At 31.9% G+C, this 24,239-nt stretch overlaps 3 protein-coding genes across 5 annotated transcripts; 1 reads left to right on the plus strand and 2 right to left on the minus strand.

Moving 5' to 3' along the window:
* Positions 1–543: 543 nt before the first annotated feature.
* On the minus strand, positions 544–4,902 carry LOC8259518 (protein NRT1/ PTR FAMILY 5.1). The gene is made up of 4 exons (XM_002520788.4): positions 4,667–4,902; positions 3,825–4,042; positions 2,551–3,107; positions 544–1,580 (listed from the first exon to the last, which is right to left on the minus strand). Exons 1-4 carry the CDS (start codon positions 4,767–4,769, stop codon positions 701–703), a joined length of 1,758 nt encoding a protein of 585 aa, XP_002520834.2. The 5' UTR covers positions 4,770–4,902; the 3' UTR covers positions 544–700.
* A 12,041-nt stretch (positions 4,903–16,943) lies between these two features.
* LOC8259516 (WRKY transcription factor 55) lies at positions 16,944–19,321 on the plus strand. Of its 2 annotated transcripts, XM_002520786.4 has the most exons (3): positions 16,944–17,519; positions 18,158–18,289; positions 18,676–19,321. In XM_002520786.4, the coding sequence occupies exons 1-3, from the start codon at positions 17,116–17,118 to the stop codon at positions 19,094–19,096; spliced, it is 957 nt and encodes a 318-aa protein (XP_002520832.1). In that variant the 5' UTR covers positions 16,944–17,115; the 3' UTR covers positions 19,097–19,321. The 2 variants fall into 2 exon arrangements, with proteins under 2 accessions (XP_002520832.1, XP_025013413.1); XM_025157645.2 differs by lacking the exon at positions 18,158–18,289.
* Positions 19,322–20,113: 792 nt separating this feature from the next.
* On the minus strand, positions 20,114–23,188 carry LOC8259514 (vitellogenin-2). 2 transcript variants are annotated; one of them, XM_015720245.3, is made up of 4 exons: positions 22,754–23,187; positions 22,169–22,316; positions 21,237–21,300; positions 20,114–20,554 (listed from the first exon to the last, which is right to left on the minus strand). In XM_015720245.3, exons 1-4 carry the CDS (start codon positions 23,013–23,015, stop codon positions 20,408–20,410), a joined length of 621 nt encoding a protein of 206 aa, XP_015575731.2. In that variant the 5' UTR covers positions 23,016–23,187; the 3' UTR covers positions 20,114–20,407. The 2 variants fall into 2 exon arrangements, with proteins under 2 accessions (XP_015575731.2, XP_015575732.2); XM_015720246.3 differs by lacking the exon at positions 21,237–21,300 and having other exon boundaries at positions 22,754–23,188.
* Positions 23,189–24,239: the final 1,051 nt, after the last annotated feature.

A 24,239-nucleotide genomic window follows, 5' to 3' on the forward strand; every position in this document is an offset into this window, starting at 1 on the left:
ATATTGTAAAATACTTTAGCTTTTTTACTAATTCATTTATAAATGTGAGAAACGAAAAGTATTTATTTTTCTGAAAAAGAAAATTTTGAAATGCATAATAAAACAAACTGTAATAGAATTTGGCAAGGGATGTATATAACAATATACGGTGGAATAAAGATCCAGATACATAGCGCATAGACGAGATGTTAATAGTATCTTCTAATTTAATTAAGGTTTCGAATTCGAACTTTGAATATATAATTGTGTTAAAATTCTTAAAAAAATATTTTGTCACCCATAAAGGTTCTATCTGACACGCTCTAGAAAAAAAAAATGGTTATACTCCATATTGTATGGTCTGTGTGATTGTCACATAAGTGAGGAGTGGTTCAGTGTAGCTGAATGCAGTTGTCAAGGACCACATTAACCATGGTCCATATACAAGCGAAAACGACCACCAACATTACACAGGTTACAGTTGTGTATATTTATACAGGTTCAAGAAAAGTTTGGTGTCTCTTCTTGATGCATCATAGAAATTACATATTAGAGAAGATGCAATTAGAAACAAACAATTTTATTTATAGAGGAGCCTAGTGAGTAGTGGGCCTTGACTGCCTAACTAAAACATCACCATTAGAGGGGGGAAAAAAAGAAAAAGAAACCCTAAAATTATATCATTACTCATATGTGACAAGGACTATATCATTCTTAGCTCCTATACTTGCAATCCTAGAGGAGAAGTGTCCAAGGTTTTGCCTTCCATTTGGACACAACCCTCATTAACTTTAATAGTTTCCTTCTTGTATATAAACCTACTTGATGCCCATAAAAATGCTCCTAAATTAAGAGTGGATATAACTAAAAGGAAACCATAGTAATAATCCAAGTGGCAATCATTCAAATTGTTACCAATCCAACTCTTTCCTCCTCCTCTTCCTGTAATCTTATCAACCATTGTCACTAAAAAGCTGTTCAAGAAATTCCCAGCTCCAATTCCACTAGTGAAGAAAGTTGTTCCAAGGCTTTGCATGTCTTCAGGAGATTGGTCATAGAAGAATTCTAGCAGCCCAATTGCATTAAAAACATCTGCAATTCCTAACAAAACATATTGAGGCAATAGCCAAAATATGCTCATTGGAACAACTTCTGTAGGACTTCTAGTGTGTTGTACCCTTATAACATGCATTCTTCTAACTTCAACTGCATAAGCAATTGCAATGGCTGTGACTTGGATAACAAATCCAATTCCAAGCCTTTGCAGCAATGTAATTCCTCTTGGGTTTCCCGTTTTCTTACGCATAAATGGAACAAAGAAACGATCATACATTGGCACAGAGAGAAGCATGGAGAGTGTGACAAAGCTACCTAATGAAGCAGCTGGAATTTGGAAGTTAGAGCCAAGACCGCGGTCTAAAGTTGTGCCTTGTTTGACAAAAAGAGTGTTGATTTGCGCCCATATTGTGCTTGGAATTAATGTCACTACCCATATCAGTATCATACCAAGAACAAGCTTTGTCCCTTCCACTTGAGTGACTGTACATGGTGGGCTTGAATCGTATGTGTTGCCATCTTTTAGTGCAGCTTTATCCAAGCACCTGAGAACATAACATATATGTCTTGTTATTAAGAAAATAAAGAATTGTTTTAATGGACTTTCTTTTGGTGCATTAAATTATTAAAGGGGAATGGGGCTGAAAAGGTTTGAGCTCTTAATCTCCTGCACTACAAGGCTGACGCTCGACCCTATATTCAACTATACCAGTCTAATGGATTTTAAAGGACTTTGTAAGCTTTAACTAATTAATGGTATGTAGTGGAGGAATTCCACCATTAATTTCAACTACAAGTTGTTTGCATATGAAGCAGTGGTGGGGCTAGAAGGCGCACCATTTCACTGTAACATGCATTTTCCTGTACCCAGTAACAACTTGACTAAGATGGGTGAGAATTTATTAAAGATGACCAAAAGCTGTAATGTAGTGAACCATGCACATGGTAAAGGGCAATTAAAACAAATGGCTATCAAATCTCAAAGAAGCCCCGCACTTTTGCCTCTTGTATAGTAGATTCCTAGTTATGCACATGAATTCTGGAGGCCCCCTCTCCACCTGCTCTTGTACAATGGCTTTTAAGGATTCCAGAATCCTTTTGAGACCTATAATTGACCAGATTTTCAGATTCCATAGCACAATTATTTGTAGAATTGAAAAGGGTAAATGACCTACCCCATGCGTGCCTTTCTAGGAAAATGCTTGTCTAATTTTAGTGTATGTTCTCTTTATATAAAATCCATTAATATTTGATACATAATGAAATGGTGAACTTTAACCTTCTAATATACTATATGATTTAGTATGTGCTAAAAAATAATTGGTTTTGATATAAAAAAAGTTACATATTAAAACCCAGCCGCACATCTTCCTCCTTTTAATGATATTTAAGTGCATACTGAATGTTAATTATTTATTTTAAAAATTTCTGAAGTATCAAACATACATAAATTTATCATATGATAATGATAATACTAATAGTTATAACAATGTTGGTAATGGTGAGAGAAGTCACCTGAACACTGGTGTGTGATGGACTTGGCGTTTTCCTGTATCAATGTAATATTGGAGCTCAAACTCATGAAGCCGTGAGGGATCAGTAGGGAGCTGAAGCTTCCTGTTTCTAAAGGCTACAATGGGGACTTGAATTAGATCCCTTGCGGGGCTCTTAGTCTTACTAACTTTGTGTCTGTATAATGGAGTCCCTAAATAAAATATAAATAGGGATAATATAAGACCGACTGTAGGAATACCATATCCTAAACCCCATCCCATGTTTTCTTGAATGTAAACAAGGCAAAGAGTGGCAACTAGAGCTCCCAAAAACGAGCTAAACATCCACCAGTTAAAGAAAGAGACCTTGAGCTTTTTCTCCTTAGGGTCAAAATCATCAAACTGATCAGCACCAAAAGTTGATATGTTAGGCTTTGTACCCCCTGCCCCTATTGCTATAATGTATAGAGAAGTGTAGAAAAATGCAATTTGGGAAGGAGTTGCCTTGTTGCATACTCCATTTATGCATGTCGGTTTCATGAACTTGAGTGAAACTGCCATTGTCAGTAATATCATTCCCTGTAATTTTTAGAAAGACATATGTTAGCCTTTTTATTGATAATTACGATTCATAAGAAATAAATTAAAGGAAGAATTGAAGAAAAAGAGAAGAATACTAATTAATTGTAAACACACACACACATATATATATATATATATATATATATATATATATATATATATATATATATATATATACCATCAAGCATTGGTTGTTGTTTTGATAAATACAAAATGTGAGTCTTTTCAAACGGTTGCAATTCATTTTCCCACTAATTGAACAGCAACCTATGGCATAAGTTCCCTATTATTAGTGGAAAATGAGACAAAGAAAGTTACTGCTCTCTGTGGGACTAATATGAATCTTATTCTTGTGGAGAACAAATTTTTGCAGCTCATAAGGAAATATTCATTTCAAATTACTGATGGCTAATAAAACCTGACTAGCATTTCTTAGGCCCCACAAGCCAAAAAAAAAAAAAAAATGAACCCAATTACCAATTTATATATAAATCGTCCAACCAAGTGGTGCCATTCTGTTCAAGGGAGATAGAGATTTGTGAATATGAACCTCTCATAATAGTAAAGAAACACCCATCCCATAAAGTTCAGCTAATCTTTGTATTTTAAATCAACAAATGGGGTTGTAGATTAGACATTATATATAAGACAAAAGATTACTTAAAACAATAAAACACAAGCCAACACTTAGTGGAGAAGGTTATTATGATTTACCATGACATAAAAAAGTGATGAAACAGTGAATGTCCAATATCGACCCAAGTAAGTATCTGCTATGTAGGCACCAAGAATTGGTGTAATCCATACTGATCCTGACCAGTTGTTTACATTCCTCACTGATGCAACCGTATCTTCATGAAGTTGGGTTGTTAAGTAATTCACTAAATTTGAAGCTATTCCATAGAAAGCCATCCTCTCAAATGCTTCATACCCTGTTCAATAAATAAAATATAATTATGAGCACCCAATAAAGTTAATGCTTACATTAAATATCATTATATTTTGTATGGATCAAGTGAAGGAATATATATACATATAGAAGAAGTTTCTTAAAGTCGCACTTGGAGTTTTTAATAGCAGTAAATGCAAAAGATGAGGAGAAGCTGAAAATAAGAAAAGATGCTAATAAAGATTGGATTCACTCTACGAAAGATTTAAGTATATATTCTATAACATAATAAGTTGTTCTAGAGTTGGATGCTATTTTGTATAATAGATTGTGATAAAAATGAAGATTCTCTAAAGAACATGGCAGGGATCTTGCTAAACCAATGAGCTAGCTTAAATGGAAGCTTAGGTCTAAGCACTTAGTCCAAGAAAAGAGGACCACACAAACAATATAGTCTAGTGGTGGAGTGCTTGTCGTGTTGTGCAGAGCATCAAGAAATCTACACCTGGAGTCCCATTTTCTCTTTAGAACTTTTGAAGTGTATAAGAAAAGAAAAATGAAAAAAGAAAAGGAAGGTTCGTAAAGGAATTCGGATGGTGTTGGAAATGAGTTGCAGAATGAAAGTTTGACAAGAATGAAAGTAAGGAGAAGTGTGTGAGTAAGCTACCAACAAGAAAGGCACAGGCTTTCCATTTGCCAGTTTTGGAGGCGAGGACAGGACGGCCATGAAGATCAACAGTGCCATCTTGGGTATAACCTTTGGATTCCATGAAAGATATATACTTACCCTAGAGAGTTTTCTAAATCTCTTAAGAGAGAGAGAGAGAGCGAGGGAGAGAGAAAGAGAGAGCAAGTTGAAATGGAAGAAGGAGACCACTCAGGGTAGTGAAGATGGTAAACTTCAATGCTATAAATAGGCCAAGTTCTCACTTTGCTTATACTTATAGAGGGCTGTATTTGCGATCACATGGCTAATAATGCTTCAAGTTTTAAACCCTTCTCTTCATTCATTAAAAAAGCAAAAAAGACAAAAAGGGGCCACTATAAAATTCTTCTTCTTTCTCTGTAATAAGTTATTTTATTAGATTTAATGGAGAAAAATATATTATTGAATTGCTAACTACTCAATTCAATTGCAATTTGAACAGAACAAAAGTCTCACAGACCAAAGAAAAAGGCTAAAAATTTACACATATTTAAATGTCTAAATTTATTCATTTGGTTATTTTAATATTTTAATTTTTAATATAATTTAATACATATTTTAACTTTTTACACTTAAACACTTTCATTCGATGTATCTGCATGTATTGTTTATAAACATCTAAATATTATAAAAAAATAAAATACATGTATATATTAAATTAAATTAAAAATTAAAAATATTTAAAAATTACAAAAACTGATATGTATTAAATTAAATTAAATATTAAAATAACTAAATAATTAAAATCTAGATGTTTAATATAAAAATAATAATATATATGGCACAAAATACATAGCAGCAATTAGTTAATAAAATTTCTTTTATCTAGTTTAAGCGTATGTTTCCACCTATGCACCAAATATAATTAGTTTATTATATTGTCCTATATTGATTTTTTCCTATTTGGCTATACTCATTTAAAAATTATATTTTAATTTTGGAGTACTTAGAAAAACAGTAATTATAGACTATTTGAAATACATTTAAATTTTATATTTTTAGTTAATAACTAAATAAAAATCTATAAAACAAACAATTCAAAAACATTTTTGGCAACTGAGCAGTTAATAGCACCGGCCACTGGCAGCCAGAGGTCGACAAACATGATTGTCGGTTTTATATATATATTTTGAGGTAACCGTTATTAATATATTAAGAGACAATTTTTTTTTTTTTCTGTGTACAATAAAATGGAATTAAATCTTTTTTTTTTTAAATGTATGTCAAGCACCAGAAAAAATGAAAACATTTTCCTCAAAAATGTTTTTTAAAAACAACCTTAGGCTTAGTAATTGTCGTGTAATGAAGGAATGAAAATTAAAATACTTTTATCTTTTTTTTTTTTTTTTTCAGAAATCTTAATTTCTGGTGCCCATTTCGTAGGAGGCAATCAAAATCATTAAAAAACTGTCTGATCCTTAGAATACTATTTTAAGTGAATTTGAGATGAACAGTGTTCTTCAAGAAACAGACATAAGATATTAAAGTATCCCTCCATTTCTCCTCCACTCTTCAACTGAATAACTAACAAATTAAATTTTAAAATCCAGTTGTCATAATTTGTTTTGTTTACAATTTTCTTATATAAAAATTAGTGGATATGAATATGATAAATTACTATTTCAGACGCGTATTAAATAATTAATATTTACTCTATTATTTTATATTTTTAAATAAGTGTTGTTTAATTTTTAAATTTTATATTTCATAAGAACGATAATCTTTCACCGATATTGATGGACGGTGATCGAAAAATTTCAAAATTCGAGAATACAATATTATAATAGTCGAAACTATCTTTTAAAAGGATTTTTATATTCAGAATTAACTTAGAGAAATGAAAGTTTTCAAAAGAAATTATAATTAGATATCACTCTCTCAATATTGTATCAGCATTTTATTTTTTTGGCAAAATAACATTAGAAAAGCTTTATAAACAGAAAGTGTATGAGATGTGCAATTGTGTTTGTACGTTAGATTTGATTCACTTGTCGCCACATCACATGGAAGTGCCTCAAGATGAGATGTTGGGAGATCGAGGGCCACCCTTACTAACAAAGTATGTCACAAATTAATGCAAACCCTGCCATTGAAATCTTATTTCATTTAGATCAAATATTTTTTTTAATATAGTATCTGAGTGTTTCTTTTTATGATTAAAACATTTAAAAAATTTTACCCTTAACAATTCTTATAATATAAATTAAAAATCTCAGTACAAAATATAAAATGAGTTGTCAATAAATCTTAGGAAATAAAGATGTAAAAATATAATTTGTAACAGTGTTGCATTTTTCTTTTGATGGGTCCAACACAACCCACCATTATACATTTAATTTAAAAGTTCTTTGCACCAAGTTGTTGTTGTTGCTGCTGCCTTTTGTAATGCCTATTTATTATTCTCTTAGTATTTTTTTTCTTGTTTTTAGTGAGACCATTCATATCATTTTCTTTTTGTGGGTGGTATAACTATCCAATCACATCAATTATATAATTAGATTTCTCTGTACTAATCATTACATCATTTTTATTTATTTTGTTAAAAGGTGTATTATTAGGTCTTCCACAACATAAATAGAAGACAACCTTCTCCCTCCTTTCATTTTGATTAAAAGTATAATATATATATATATAAGTTATTTGGGCACAATTTTAAGGGGAAAATAGCAAGAGAGAGAGAGAGAGAGAGAGATAGGCTGAAATAAAGGTTAAATAATTATTTTCCAGATGTGGAAGAAACTTTAATTTATTGGGTTGGTGCCTGCTCGGTTTGCTTTCTGTAGTAGTGACCACAAATTTATTTTAAAATGTAATTAAGTGGTGAGATAATGTTTAGACTATACATTTTCTTTCATAATCAATTTGTTTCTCTTTTATTTTTAAATTTAAAAATTTATGACTAATATTGAATGATAGATTCATATTAATTTATATATTTTTCGCTATACATATGTAATAAATTAATTTAAAATTATATACGAAAGTGAATCTTCGCAGGCTGAATATTTTTCATTTTTTCTTGTTAGACAAAATTATAATATGGGAGTGAATATACACTTGAGTTTTCAAAGTGAGTCTAATCGGATCAAAAATTTCTTGACATTGTTACATTTTACTAATTAAACCATCAATCATTGTCTAAAAAGCCAAAACCTTTGGAAAAGGGAAATGTTGCAGGGTTGTGCCCATGTATATATATATATATATACATGGGGACCAATTGCACAGAAAGGAAAAATTAATATCAATAGGACAAAGGAATAGAATTGGAATGAATCATGTTATTGAAAGTTTTTCCTTTTGTAAATCTTCTTTTAATAGTAGTGAAGGAAAGAATAAAAGATATTATCTTCCAAAGTTAATTACATTTTCTTGTTAATAATTATTTGGACCGCACTGGCCACTACGTAGCTTTCTTTGTTATTATAGTCCATATAATCCATTGATAAATAGATCGTTCTCCATCTTCTTATTTGAATTTAAAGTAAAGAATTTGATTGAAAACTGGTGGTAAATAGATTTGTTTTTTCTATTTTTATTGCTCACCTTATGGCAATTCATTTTTTGAAATACTATTTATTATAAAAATTATTAAAGCATTATTAGAAATGGTCTAAGGAGAATGTGCACACGCTTAGCACTAAATAATTGATGGTGGGTGCATAGACACATTAATTATTAATTAGATTCTGTAATGAAACAGACAAATCATGACCATGAAACAATTGATCAATCTGTTGGCAACCTGTGTCTCATTACCATCTTGCACATAAGGGATTACAAATCAATTATTTATAGTATAAAGATGGACAATCCACATTACACTATATTCTTAAAATTATGAGATAATTAACCTGCTCCAAATACGAATAATTATCCGCTTTTTTTATATAATAATAATATCGATGAATGGTGAATAAATAGATTCGAACTTAACATCCTTTTAATTTATAAGCAATTTACTTTATTAGCAAAATGCAATAGATTGGTACGACAATGTCAGATAATAAATGTAGTACTTACCATGGATGATAAGAAGAGAAATGTGTGTGCTATATAAACACAATACGTGTACCCGCTATCATCATATTATTACTAAAAATAACATTTTAATTCAATAAATAAATAAATAAATGTGCCCGCTATCAACAAAAACATATTAATTAACAGTACTATAATATGTAATTAATTTTATTAATAAAATAAAACAATATATTAAATTAAATAATTTTTCCCTTTGAGCTATTTTGGGGCACTTATTTACTAGGGAGTATAGAGGTAAGACTAAAATTTTGAATGTGGTTGGGGGTCGGTCCATTAGTACCGGCCACCTTCAACTCGGCCACATACATATATATAGCAATTTGGGTAAACGAGAGAGCTTAAGTTTCTTCTTCTTCTTCTTCTTCTTCGTCTTTATTTTATTAATTTAAATTTCTATAGTTTACTTTTTATTTTATTAAAAGCTTATTATATATAATTCAGATAATTTATTTATTTTATTACATTTCTATATTTTTATTTTAGTTTCTATTAAGTACTATTGAGTCCTTAATAAAAATAAAAAGAAAAAGGTATAGAGTTCTAATAATATCTTATTTCTCCATAATTTTGTAGGTTTTTTAAATTTAAATACTAGAATGAACAAAATAATTACCTTTTTTTTAAGTTAATCTTAAAAGAAAGATAATAAATTAAAAATTAAAAATATAAAATTTCAAAAATAGAGTACTCCAAGAGGATCACAATAATGACAAGCCGGTCTATAATTACTTTTAGGAAGTTTATGAATATTCTAAGAATATTGCATGCAACTCTTCAAAGTTTATTTTCACTCATTCGACAATTTAATTTAAGCTTATAATTTTAAAATTTAAATTATTAAATTCGGTCCAATCCGACTAGATTAAGAATTTAATTAGAAAAGAAATGGAAAATGGAGGGAGTAAGAAGTTGGGTTAATCTGTGTAAGCATGCGAACCTTAAAGGTCAACCACTAAAATATCTTGCAAACCTATGGCCAGACCATATATGCTCTTTGAGTCTTGTCATAAAATCTTGACAAGCAATGATATTTATCCCTGACCGACCAATAATTAATTTTAGAATCTTTTTTATTATTTTTTTATCCTCTTCTTATAAATAATATTATCAATTTGTTACTTTAAAGGTGTGGGTTGTAGAATTAAATCTGATTCATGCTTCTCCTTGTCACATGTCTATGGTAATGGAATGGCTTGGAGATAATTCACAATGTTATAATATTCTTAAGTAAATATTCGATTGAATGATTTGGATTTAATATGAATCTTGCCCATTAATAAAGCATAGAATTGCAATATTAATTTTATTTATTAATTTGTTTCATTTTGAGAAATTAGTTATTATTTTATATATATATATATATATAATTATATAATTTTTATAAATAAAAATACCAGTCAGATATTATCAATTTCTTCCTCATCCGAGATTATATATATTAGTAGTTGAGTTTAGATTTGCCGTATTGTGCGGATCCAATGTTATTATTATACAATTAACATTGAAAGTATACAATTAATTATTATTATTATTATTATTTTCATTTTACAGTACTTGCCTGGATCATCATAAGTGATTGTACGAATACTGATAGTTTTTAATTGCTGAATTTGAATAGTTAATGTTCATTTGACAAGAGTCTGTGGCTGTGAATATGCATATACTTGTAAGAAACTATGCATGTTTTTTCAATTTCATATCAAGAGCTATTTGCCGTTCACTTCCAAAAGACTCAGAATCAATTTTATTAAAGAAAAGAAAAGAAGAATATAGTCAAACAAAAGGGTGTGGTGAATCTGCTGTCCATGTAGAATGGAATCTTTAATGTATTCTGATGCCTATTTGTAACCAATATTATTCCTTGCTAAAACTACCAGTGATCCAACTTAATTCTATAACTATAAACCATTCGAATTGGAAACATGTCGTCATAAATTCTTGGTTGGCAAATTGAATCATTAATTCATTGATTTTCTTTTTCCCCAATGGGTACTCACAGTAAACCCTAGCTCCCTGCTGTGCCTTCAAATCAACTCCCCTGAAATGAAATGATATTTGTAAAATGGATCGATCATACTAGACCTACTCTATACGCTATAATAACACTATAGATACAATTATCAAAAGTGAGAGGAACAAGTAGAATATATACCCATTAAAAAAATTAAATTTTTTAAAAAAATAACTTACCATCCGTAAGAATTCTACCCGACACGCTCTAATATATTTTAAAAAGATTATTAACATAGAGATATAAATACTATAAAAAAATTTATTAATAAAAGAAATCTAACTGTTATAAATACTTATAATATTCAATTCTCCAAAGGGGCTTGATTCTGAAAGAAAAGATTATATTTAATACCTTATGTAAGCATCACGTGGCAAAAATGGATTTAACATAATCCATTTTTAATATTGAAATAAGCTAAGAAGCCGATAAGATTAATGTTTTTACAACTTGTGGGTTTGAACTTCAACATCTTTCCAACTCAAAAGGAACAAAGTCTGCATATGTGTTTATAAATGTTAGGCAGACAAAGGGACCACAATGTATAATCTGCAATGTGTGGGCATTCCTAAAATTTGTTTGGAGAAGCCTAAACCCTAGACAGCGATCGATCTTCCTCTTTTTAGTTGTAAGATGCTGATCTTTTTCGAATCTTGGTAATAATAAAGAATCTAAGCTAGTATCCGTGTCAATGCAATATCAACATTGCCTAGATGCAACTCCAGCATTCATATTCACACACACAGTCACACTTCTCTTTCTGTTTACTTTGAAGATTTGCATTCACATTATAATCGTACCGCAAGTGGAGTCTTAATCTATGGCTGGTTGTGCAGTTTCTTACACCACAATTTTAAGTATTTAAGATTGTTGTTGTCTGTAGAACAGTCATGTGAGGAATTATACAGTGAAATTGTTCTTGTACGTGTATTCTGCTAGTATTTCAAACGCCTGAAGCAATACAGGTTTGTGCATATCTTAGCATCTGCTATGATAGACTGTGTTTATTAATGTTCAAATTTGTGATGTAAATTTTAGCTTCTATATATATATATAGAACTAAATAATTTCCTGCAAGTTGCCAAAGTATCTCAAAGAGAAACGTGCATGCTTTAACATACAGGTTTTTCTCATGAATTTGACCCAAACTATTACGAAAATAATTAATTAGACCCCATTGCTTAGTAGAATCTTATCATCATTATCATTGGCTTACGATAATATTTATTCTTCAAAAGATGGTTTTGTCTCATTGCACTCTTCTCTTCTTGAATTGAAAGAACAAAGCCATTATACAATGTAAACTTTTTCCTTTTCCTTTTTCTTTCAATGATAACAATATTGTAGGGGCCCATATGCTTTTCCTTTTCAATTTTTAGTACAAATAATGATATTCTTTTTGGACCCATCTTTTCTGTAATGCCAATAAAACATCTTATCATGGTTTTCATAAAAACAAAAACTTTTTATCAAGAACAGCCTTTTCAATGTGAAGTAGGGTTTGCAGTGCAGAGTTTGTTGCATGATATTGAGGGCATGTACCGTAATAGTAATAGCAATCAAAACCCAAAACCTACCCTAGTTACATACATATGTTGGGAGAGAAGGGTGCCCTCTCCACTGTGCTCATCAAGAAAGGGACTGAAAATTAACAGTTAGGTCTTGATGAGCCATTTAGGTGTGAGACAAAACCCTTTTGACAATATCCCTAAGATCCCCACAATTGTTGAGATTACGATAAGGCTTTTTTTCTCTTTTTCTTCTTGAAAGTGCCGGTCTGATTAGGGACAAATTATTAGAAGAGTGCCCCATCAAAATGAATTCTGGATCTCAAGCATTGAAAATTAACAAGTTTCACAAATTCTTTAGAGAAAATTCAAATAAGAATCAAACTTAATAGAGACTTCGTAGTATCCTTGTAGTGTTGCATTCAAAGTCATTTCAGCTCATCAACAGAATAATGATCAACAGCATTATTCAAATAGATAGTTGGTTACCTTTAAAATTGCAGTAGTCAAAGCTAAGGACTATTATGAGCATATTCCTTTTCGTCCATCGATTTTGTATACGTGTGATAGTGAGTATTCTCACACTACTAGCTTTTCAACCAAGCGCAATAATTAATTGTATGAATCACATATTTCTTTAATATTATAGTGAATTATAATTATGATATAAATAGAGTAAAATTAACCAATTAATAGGGAGCTGGGTTACAATGCTGGACTGCAAGCTAACACTAACTTCTTTTAAGATTTTTATTATTATACAAAACTGGAGAAGCCAAAAATGGCTGTCTTGCTTGATGGTTGTAGTACATAAGATAACTAACTCTGTACACATCACCTTAGGTTTGCCATTAACAATCAATATAATATTGTGGGTGCTAGCCAAGTTGGCAAGTTGGGTTTCATAACAACTTGCAAGAACAGTGACTAGAAATAGGAACTAATGGACATCGATATGGATTTACAAATAGGTATCTCTAGAGTTAGTAGGACAATTGAAGTTTTTGGTTGCTCCGATAATGACAAATTTAGTAAGTAAAAATGAGAATCCTTTCTTTACCAATTTGGAGGGTAATCCGACGAACGTAAGATTAAACCCTAAACGTAATGTTATGATCTTAACTGCAATATGTATAAGACTAGAAGTTCCATATTAGCTAGAAGTTTGAGATTTTAAGTGTTGGTGGCAACCACGAAACTGTATTATAATAGTATTTAGCTCGGAGATCTATGCTAAACCCTAAATCCTATGAAGCATAGATCCCAAGATATTGGACTTAAATCCCACGTAACTTTGAAAGGATTGAATTTCTGAACGATACTTCACTCATACTATCAAGAAAAAAAGAAAGAGAAATACCGTACGAGAAGAGCATATATAATTGGACTTATATGAGAGAACTTTGTTAAAAGAGAGGCTTATACCTGGGCCACCTTGACATTAGGCATACTGAATTGCTGTGGCCCAAGCTGTATATGATTTTTGGTCTTTGGTTTCACTTGGATCTGAATTTTTCGCCTCTGCCTAACCTGACACCAGGCTTGGGTGGAGTCCCATTTGATTGAACGGACTTGCATGTATAGCTGAACCCCAAACGACGCGTAGGCTCCAACCTTGAATCTCCTCATCTATCAGTAGAACGAACAGTTGCAATTTCTCACAAATAATTTGGAACTGTTATGTCATGAGTAAATGTATGATGGAGTAATAAAACTACTGTTACCCACCATAGTTGTCACTTCAAAACCCACCATGAAAATGGTATTGATAGGAGTTGCAGCAGCATTATCTTTCTTGAAACACTTAGATGCTAGAATTCAACAATTTCTAAAACACATTGACTTAATTAAGAAACACTAACAATTCACACTTATAGTTCCTGAAGGCAGAACATTCAATCTAGCCGACTAACAATAACAAATTCACAATTAATAAAAAGATATCTTGTCTAAATTATCATCATCTAATTATCAACTGCTATCATTAAAATACAATTCTATTATCATAAATAAATATAATTTGATCTATAAAATACGATTAATATATCTAACACTAACTTAGCCGAATCATTTTTAAATTATTTCAAAGTTCAGATATTAATTTTCTTATTAGATTATCATTTCATATCATATGGTCGCGGGCAAAATATGATTCATAGCATTATTTTTTCAAACGTCTATACTTACAAAACTTATGGTTTCTTTTGCTCCCTTTGGGCTTACCGATAGTTGCATTCATTGATTCCAGACATTTTAACTTGTATTACTGGGGGCATGAAGAGAATCATGATATGTCCATCTTCAGAACAAACGGATGCAAGGGGTTGTTCAAGGAACTGAAATGCGAAACATTAGGAATTAATATATATAGGTCTTCAAAATTCATTTACTGTACATGGTTATACACACGACCACCTTGGAGCCTGTGACCATATATAATATTTACAGGAATTCAATTGCGCTGATTAAGTACTTGCCGCCTGTGAAGTAATTCAGAGAGAAAGACCGCAAGTGATTGATTACTACAGGAGAAAAGAAAAGGATTTCCTGGAGGAGAAGCAGGTCCAGTATTTACACTTGTACTTTCCTTGTGTTGTTAGGTGAAGGACAGTGTCGTGATGATAATTATTTTTGTTTCATAGATTGAATCCTGATACTCACTCTTAAAACTTTATGAAATAGATAGATTGATTCAAAAATGCAATAATTTTCAAGCTAGGCAATTATTTATTTGCATCATCAATAACTCTTAACGTATTGATATTATTAATATCTGTGATTTAATGTCTCATATTTGGTAAATTGTTTCGGTAATATTAATTTTTTATATTTAATTTTTAATTGGTATCAATCTTTCAGTTTTTTTCTCTTCTTTTTAGTATAAAACTTCAATTTCTTGTATCAATTTAGTGAAATTAACTAATTTTCGGCCAATTGATGCTGTGGTGATAATAAATAATAATATTTTCTTTATTTTTTGGCCACATAATCAATTATTCGTCAATACAAACTGAGCTTAATAAGCAAGTAGGTCCAATGCACAAAATTTTTCCAAATTGAAATTTAATTAACCTACTGTAAATAAAAACTATAGCCATAAATTTACCATACTGTATTTTTCTTCTCGAAATCTTCTTGAATTCCCTAAAGACTTGTACTAAGAAGAAAACAAGTTAAGAATAGGATACCAACTGAAAACTAGGTGCAAAAATTTGGTACCACCAAGACAATTTACCCTCTCATGCTTGTCATAGTCTTACTTTTAAAAGCTTGTATTTCTTTTGTTCCTTGTTTTCTGAAAATTAAGGAAGTCTAAGAAACCTTACCTAACAAAGAAACTCGAACAGAAACGTCAAAAGATTTCGACTCAGAGTACAACAGATTTGCTGCCACAGTACCCAAAAAGAAAAATGTCAAAGCTCCGATCGCTTTAAAGTAGCTAGAACTCGAGAACGCCCCTTCCGTACAATAAATAGCTGCCTTTATCTCTGTCTAAGCTGACCCTCCATTAGCACAGCCATTCTACAGATAACATTGTTAACTAAGCTTCACACTTGCCCAGAAAAGATATACATACATATTGGTCCATTCATAATTGGATTTCATCTATAGTTTTTTATTTTAATTTGATTCATTTCATGTAGACCACTGTGTTTTCTTATAATCGAAAATAAAATAAAAATAATAAAAATATAAGATATAGATCTTATTACTATTAATTTAACTGCTTGGAATATGTAGTTAATTAATTATTTAAGACAAGAACTGGACAACAGTAATCAGTTCCGTAACAATGCAATTCATAATTCACGTACGTACTTCACATAGATATCATTTTCCATGGAATTACATCTGATTTTGAAGGCTCTGATCAAATATGTTTGACATAATAAGCTTAGTTCGGTCACCGCCCAAATTAAATGCAAATCAAGTCCACCGGCTAAGGACCGCTACAAAGACACATGGAGACAAATAAATTCATGACCCCATAATCTTCTGTTCAGATTCAGGCATCTGATTAAGGTTAATTCTTTTCTTGAGGAAAAACAAAATGGCTATTAGCTAACAGTATCCTAAATGGGTTTTCCCTGCACCATGTTGCATTCTGCCCCGTTATAAGATAGCAACATAATTTTTTTTTATCCAATAATTTATAGGATATACTGATGGATTTCCATAAGTGTTAAAATATTATTTCAAAAATTTTATGTAATTGCATACATAAAATTCGAATTCAAAAATTTAATTAAATTAAAAAAGACATTTATTGTCTAATCTATATTTACTATTAAGTACAACATAGTATCATATTGATCCCAGCTAGGAAGATCGATATAAAAATGGGGCCAATGATCACGAAGTATGTTATTTGGAGACTTAAAAGAGTATTTTTAGGCGTAGAAGATGGTGGTGAGTAATAATTATTCAAGGGGACCTAGAAGGGGAGGAATTTTTCTGATTGGTAATAGTCATAGCTTCAAAGTTAGGAAAATTCTTCCAGGTCTAAAACGAAGTGTGTGTTTTTTATTTCTTTTCAATAAGGCATGGTCTTCGTCTAAACTGAAACAATTGCAAGCCAAGGAGACCATGACTCAGTCATCATTTCCAAGCTCCTTCTTTTCCTTTTTGTACCGTGTAAAAAGAACATAAATACCTTCGAGTGCTACTTCTTTATGATAATTATACCAATTAACTTTCTCTAAAATTATGAATTCCAGAACCAGCATAGAAGCATATCAAAACCCCCCACCCCCCAATTAACCCATTTACGACATATATATCATCTTTCCACGTACCATGTTTAAATCTCAAAAACATTAAGACATCCTTAAACTTGAAAGCTATACATGGATGAGTTCATTTCTCTGATCCTTCATGGAGTCAAGTTAGCTAAAGATCTTGAACCAAGCCTACAAAACTTAGCTACCCAACAGGACATGCTTTCTAAGTTGGATGAAATCATTAGGGTTTTCATTACTGCTAGGAAAATGTTGAATGCTCAAGACTCAAGTTCGCACCATCAAATGCTGTTTCGTGAACTGCAGCAGCAACCTAATCAGGTTGATCAAACCATACAGGATTGGCTAAGGACCAAATCAATTATGGAGTTGTTTCAAACGCAAGCACCGTTGCTAGAGAAAAAGTCATCTCCAGGTGGTGGGATAGATATTGATACTGTGCCGACAGAATTGGGTGGCAGCACAGGTGTTCAGGCAATGGCTTCATCATCATTGCAAAGACCTCGAAGAAGGTAAGAAACTTATTCATTTATGTCTTCGAATATTTTTAATTAATATATAATTGCACTACAGCCGATGACTTGTGTTTTACTTCAGAATCATCTCCGTAGACCTAAATAGTCTAACGTGGGAATGCTTTTCAACTTATTCCAAGAAATTCTGTGGTCGCATGCAAATTGCGGAAAGGAAAATGTTTTGCATGTATATTTACGTATCATAGTAAATGTATATTCTTATGATAGTTGCTGAAGGAAAAAAGAAAATAATAATCCCAATCTCTGAACCAATCGAGTAGGAACGAATGCCATTTAATCAAATATCATGCTATCACCTAATGAGACAATCAATAAAAGAATTCCAAGTGCTTTCTAATTACTAGTTTAGTACAATTAATCCCATGTATACACTAATTACGTTATGTTAATGCAATAGATGTATGCTCACGGTTATAGGTGGGAAATTTTAACAACACGTCCGATATAAAAACAATGCAATTTTTACATTCGATGTTAGTTTCGTCTAATTGGCATGTATAGAAGGATGGAACACCCAATTTTAATGTGCAAAAAAGGTCCAGAATATGCAATGTAGTTTGTGATATATTAATCTTTAGTTTGAGATTATGGGTAAATGGGATTTGGAATTTTAGGAAGGATGATGGAGAGAAACGGACGATGAGGGTACCTGCTCCAAGGATGGGAAATACTGAAATCCCACCTGAGGATGGTTACACTTGGAGGAAATATGGTCAGAAAGAAATCTTAGCATCAAATTACCCTCGGTATTTCCACTTCTTTTCTACGTTATATCTCATCAAAATCTATATGTATATGGTGTCCACTATTTTCATGCCATTTCTTACTAAATCTTTTAATTTTTTTAAAAAACATTTTGACTCAGTTTTCCGAAACCTAATAGATCGAGTCAATGACTGACTAATATGGAAAGTGATCTAAGCCGTACACATGCAATTGCTAATATTAGTTAGTAAACGCCTTAATGCAGATTGTTTTCCACGCCAAAGAAAATGGACTAATTTTGAAGAATTATTTCTTTGAAAAATCAAATGACTTAGTTGAGTTGTTATTAACATATTATTATTATTATTATTATTATTATATGTGTATAACATTTGCCCTCCTGCTCCATATGAACTATCATTTTCAGGGGCTATTACAGGTGCACCCACCAAAAATTGTATCATTGTCCTGCCAAGAAACAAGTGCAAAGACTAGATGATGATCCCTACACCTTTGAAGTTACCTACCGGGGAGATCATACTTGCCACATGTCTTCTACAGCACCATCTATTCCTCCACCTCCAGAATTTTCACAGGAGATGATGCAGACGATGGCTGCCCATCATCCTCCACCGTGGCTGGAATTTAGTTTGGGTGCTGGAGGAAGCGGTGGCAGTAGCAGCAGCACAGGTGCAGGTCCCTCCACGACGACGACCACGGTCCATGAATTTCCTGTAGCAGATTTGGCTGATGTTATGTTTAACTCTGGGAGCAGCAGTACCAACAGCATGGAATTGATCTTCACTTCCATGGAGGATAAATGGGACCGAGGGGACAAGAATAATTAATCACTATTATTGGTGGCATGAAGCTCCTCTTTTTGCAAGAGATAATTATTTTTAACAGCAAATACTGTTTTAATCTGTGGGGGAGGGGGGGAATGGTTAATTAATTCGAACTATATTAATTTATTAGCAAAATTCCATTAATATGCCAATCCCGATTTTGTTTAAAAGTACCAGATCAAATTTTGTAATCGTAGTATTATTTTGATGGATGAGTTTCACTTGAAATTATGCCTAATACTAACATTTTAGCTGGGCAATAAATATGAGAACTTGTGATTAGCAATTGATTGATGATTTTGATTAAGTAATGCTAGACAAAGTGTAAATTGAAAATTTGATTAAGCAATACAAAAGTATGAATAGTTTTAGACATTCATATAAAAAAGAGATGAGGGTGAAGTAATCTGAAAGAATGTAATAGGATATTTCAGCTAGACTGACATTTTCTCAGGACTCGCAATGTGCCAACCAACATTCCATGCCTTTGTAATTGCAACGATCACAGCTGCAATCTCAGCTTCAAAAGCAATGGCCCCGCTCAGCTAAACCAGGGTTGGGGGTAGCTGATGGCAAATTATCAGTGAATTATTACTCATCTACTTGCCCAAAAGCATTGCCTATATTATTCAGGCAGGAGTCGCAGCAGCAATGAAAAAATGAAACATGCTTAGGGTTTATTTACCCAAGAATTGGGAACGACAGTGTGCTTGCACCCTCAACTGTCAGACTCCAACTCCTGATAACTTCTACTATAAAAACCTGTTTTTTTCTTTTTTGAACAGTACTATGAGAACCTGTTCAACAAGAAAGGTCTTCTTCGTTCAGATAAAGAACTCTTGAATTGCAGTTCTGCTGATTCTGTTCAAGATTTGCAAGTAATCCTCCTGCAATTTTTTTAACGATTTTGCTAAAGCTATGGCCGAGCTGAGCAACATTAAGCCCCTTGCAGGAAGCCAAAGAGAGGTAAGTAAACATTACAGAATGGTCAATTAAATATACAATCGCAGAACAGAAGTATTAATAAAAGTGAAGCATGCGACGGGTATGCATTATTAATGACTACAGTGTAGGGAAAGACAATACTCTCCTTTTTACCTTCCTACTGAAGGCATTATCATTGTTTCACTTTCATGTACATTCGACTACACTAGAATGAATATCAAGTGATTATGTTATATGAGTGGTTAGCTGGTTATTAGTTATAACACCAGTGTATAATGTCGAAACTACTCTTAACTATACAGGGAAAATTTTTAGGGCTAGATTGGCTAGTGTGTTCCATCCGAATTATACACTTCATCTCACATTCACTCAGTCCAATTCATCAATTGAAGCAACTTCCTCCTCCGGCAGTTCAAAAGCATCGATTTCTGCAAAGTAAGCCCTTTGTCTCTCAATAAAATCCTGGGGCAGAGCATACTTGGCATCATCTTCTTTAGGGATTCTCTGACGCTGCTTCTGCAACAAAATCATAGAGGAAGAAATTTTATCTAAAGAACTGTTATTATGGACCCTTCATCAATGCAGAACAGAAAGTTGGTTTAGAATAGAGGCTATTACTTTTTGACATGATGTATCATGCTAGAGGAAACAGCACATGAAATATGAAAGCAATATTTGACTCTTAAATGTTATGAGCTGTTTCTCAGTTTCAATAAAGAACACAAAATGATTTCTTTTCAAGTTTCAGTCCATTCTGTAAAGTAGAAATCAATAATAGAGCTTGCACATAAGCAAAGGAAAACCTGATTATACCCACAGAAGAGAAGAAATGCGGCAGTTTCAGGAAACAGCTTGCAGTTGTGAAAGAAAGAATTGAGACCAGTTTCAAAGAATACTCTAGTGTTTTGATGTTTCCAAAAAGAAAAGAGGAAAAGAAAAGAAAATAGACGAAAAGAATAGTTAGGTAAAATCAGTAGAAGCAGTCACACTAACTGATAACACTCTTTGCAGGTGCATGTAAACACAAATAATATTGGCCAAGGTAAACCAAGATATGCAGAAGTTCCACTCCATCAAAATTCAAGATAAGAAACTTATAATAATTTGTTTAATACTGGTGAAACAAGCTTAACATGCACACAAACATTATCAGTTCTGATAAATGGTGTGAGAGCAGAGACTACAAAAGTTTGCAAACCTTTTCGTAAGGCAGCACGCACGATTTGGATAGACTGGTTACTTCACGTTCATTCATTTCACTCCTACATTAATGGCAAGACCAGAGAACTTGCTTCCATAAATCTTATAAATCTCCATAGATAGAATTGGCGAAGAAGTGCAAATCAATGGCACAGCAGTATACAATTGTATGTAATTAAGATAAACGACACTATTAACTATAGGAGAATGTTGTTATGTTAAGCAGCAAATTCTACTCCATGTAATCATCAATTTCAACCCTTAAATTTAATATTTGTGTTCGTTCATCCATTACAAAGTGAGGGAACTCAAAGAAAAATGGATTGACATTATATTATATTAATAATATAATCTTGAGGAAACACACAGAGAAAGGAGATAATTTGTAAAAGTTAACTTAAAAAGCAAGCCATGTTTTAGCTTTAATGACTATTATTATACCTTCAGCTCGTACTTCTCATGAAATCCTCTCAATTTAGTAGAACGTATAAACCAATGCATCTATAGTGCTATCAGAGTCTAGTTCATAAGTAGCTGGAATTTCTTAAGCTGTCACTCAAGAATTCATAACAAGTTATGCAAAGTCACTACTAACGGACATCCAATAAGGCCAATATAAAGCCATTATTTCCAATCCCATTTCACCAAGCGAGACTATTTGTTCTCTTACCATTTAGCATCCGATCAAACACCATCATAAACTGAATGTCATGACATGCTACTTCTCACACCACCCGGAAATAGAATTTGCCATGTCTTTTATCATCCACTTATTACTACTAAGGTCTGATCAGCATTTCCACTTTCGAATCAAGATTACATAGATTCAGAAATTCATCCTTCAACTACTTCAGTTGTTGGTCATTTAATATAGTTCAAGATAAAACAGAGTGGAAAAAAGAAAACAAAAAAGCAGAGAACAAAATATACCCAGTAAATTGAGTTTTTAGAGCAGGAAAGCAACTCATAGGCTCAGCAATTGCCTTCCTTTTACCCTTCCTCTTATCTGCAGATTGTCTCCGACTGTAGACTGAATGCGGCTCAAAAGCCTCACGACTAGGACTAGCACTAGCATTACCTAAACTCAGGTTACCGAAAAAGAAAATTCTCATTAGGGCTAAAGAAAGAAACAAAACCAATTGATAATAAAATAACAAAGTACAAAAAAATCCACTGTCTAAAACCTTATATAGTGTCACTTAAAATCTCAAATATCAAAAGCCCTCAAAATTAACAGCGATATTTCGACTAAATAAATCCAAATAAAGGAGTATAAATCCAATCGCTCATTTCTAAAATTGCCTATGCAACAAATCAATTACCAAGAGCCCAAAAGAGTGACATTGAATTAGCAACAAGAAATGCAACTAAAAGACTCGAAACCCACAAATTAAACTCCACAAACAATAGAACAGCCAAAAAAAGAAATGTAATCATTCAACTAGAGAACACAAAACTCAATTGACAAAAACCCAAAAATTAAACTCCAATCAAACAAGATAACAGCAAGATTACCCTTATCAGAAGAGGGTTTCGGAGCTCGAGAAGGCGTGGAAACTGAGTTCACCGAAACAGCACTAGGGTTTAATGAAGTATTGTCGTTTGTGGGTTTGATAAAAGACGTGGAGTTTTTAGTGGATGTGGAAGAAGAAGATTGAGCTGGGTTTCTAGAATTAATGATGTTTATGCAATCTGAGAGGGGTTTTCTATTACTATTACTGTTGCAACTGCTTCTTCTTCGTCCTGTAGCTTCCGTATGCTTGTGATTTTCTTTCATAGCTTTTTCTCTTTACTTGTCTCTCAGTTTGGTGTCAGTTTTTGCACCATAAGAGATCAGAACCCAAATGACAAAAGAAGTGTGTTGAAGAAGCTTGTGGAGATTTTTTAAATGGCGGGAAAATTTTTGAGTTCTTCGTTGTGTCTGATGCAAAATGATGATGAGTCCAGATGTATCTTCTCCAGAGGACCCATGGCCCATATCATTCTCGGGTTTGGGTTCCACCTCGGGCCTATCTATGCCCATATGGGATTACTGTTGTGAGCATTTAGTTATTGTTTGTGCTTTTAAAAAAAGAATTAGTTTTTCCAATAAAAAAGATTTTGTTTTAATTTTATTAAAAAATATCTAAGTTAATATTTTTAAAATTAAATTCAATAATAATAATTTATAAATAATATTTAAGTTAATAACTTATTCTTTTACTTAAAATAAATTAATTATGCAAGTTAGTCCTACTTAATATAATGAAACACCTCATTCTATTAACTTTTTTTTTTTATTTTAATATTGTATTTAAAAAGTATATTAACTTTAAAATTAGGAGAATAATATGTTGCTAAATATATATTACGGTCGGTAAACTTAAATTCACATTTTCTAATCAAATCCAACGGCTACAATAGTTTAGTCGGTATTCAGAAAACCATATTAATTAGTTAATTAATTAATTAATTAATTTCTATTATTTATAAACTATATGTTTTATTTATTTATTTTCTCTTTTTGGCAAAAAGAGAAAAGAAGAAACACTACGCACGTGCATAAGTATACTAAGGTTACACACTTTTGCCTGGTAGAACTAACAGAGGGTTTTTTTTATTTTTTATTTTTATTTTTGAAAATCACAAGGTAACCTTTTTATTATGGGATATATAAATCATTCCTTTTATAGGCCAATGCATGTATTGATCGCACGTGCTTACACAATAATTTATTTTTAATAATAAATCTGAGAATATTCAGATAATATTAAACACTAATTAGAGGGGTACTAATCGTATAGATAGTGTCACTTTTGTAAGTATATTATTCCTTGAAATGATTCATTTAAATAAATTACTATTTATGATCGACCGACTTTTGCCTCTAGTTTGAGAATGTCAGAACCCATAATTACTTATTGGATATTGAACTATAATAATTGTGCAATTAAACTTTCTCTTTAAGGTCACTTGGTCATGCACAAGTTATTATATGCTAAAATATTTTTATATATACATA

Source organism: Ricinus communis, chromosome 6, assembly GCF_019578655.1.
Source record: "Ricinus communis isolate WT05 ecotype wild-type chromosome 6, ASM1957865v1, whole genome shotgun sequence".
Lineage (NCBI taxonomy): Eukaryota > Viridiplantae > Streptophyta > Magnoliopsida > Malpighiales > Euphorbiaceae > Ricinus > Ricinus communis.

Bases quoted from the DNA above. Each gene is read 5' to 3' on its own strand.
- LOC8259514 (XM_015720245.3), bottom strand. From the start codon at position 23,015: ATGAAAGAAAATCACAAGCATACGGAAGCTACAGGACGAAGAAGAAGC. The intron at 21,301-22,168 runs GTATATTTTGTT...CCATTAATGTAG, and splicing joins CTAAAAACTCAATTTACTGG to GAGTGAAATGAATGAACGTG. The intron at 20,555-21,236 runs GTTTGCAAACTT...ATTTTGTTGCAG, and splicing joins GCGTGCTGCCTTACGAAAAG to AAGCAGCGTCAGAGAATCCC.
- LOC8259516 (XM_002520786.4), top strand. From the start codon at position 17,116: ATGGATGAGTTCATTTCTCTGATCCTTCATGGAGTCAAGTTAGCTAAA. The intron at 17,520-18,157 runs GTAAGAAACTTA...TTGGAATTTTAG, and splicing joins TTGCAAAGACCTCGAAGAAG to GAAGGATGATGGAGAGAAAC. The intron at 18,290-18,675 runs GTATTTCCACTT...TATCATTTTCAG, and splicing joins TTAGCATCAAATTACCCTCG to GGGCTATTACAGGTGCACCC.
- LOC8259518 (XM_002520788.4), bottom strand. From the start codon at position 4,769: ATGGAATCCAAAGGTTATACCCAAGATGGCACTGTTGATCTTCATGGC. The intron at 4,043-4,666 runs GTAGCTTACTCA...TTTATTGAACAG, and splicing joins AGCCTGTGCCTTTCTTGTTG to GGTATGAAGCATTTGAGAGG. The intron at 1,581-2,550 runs GTGACTTCTCTC...TTATGTTCTCAG, and splicing joins CATCACACACCAGTGTTCAG to GTGCTTGGATAAAGCTGCAC.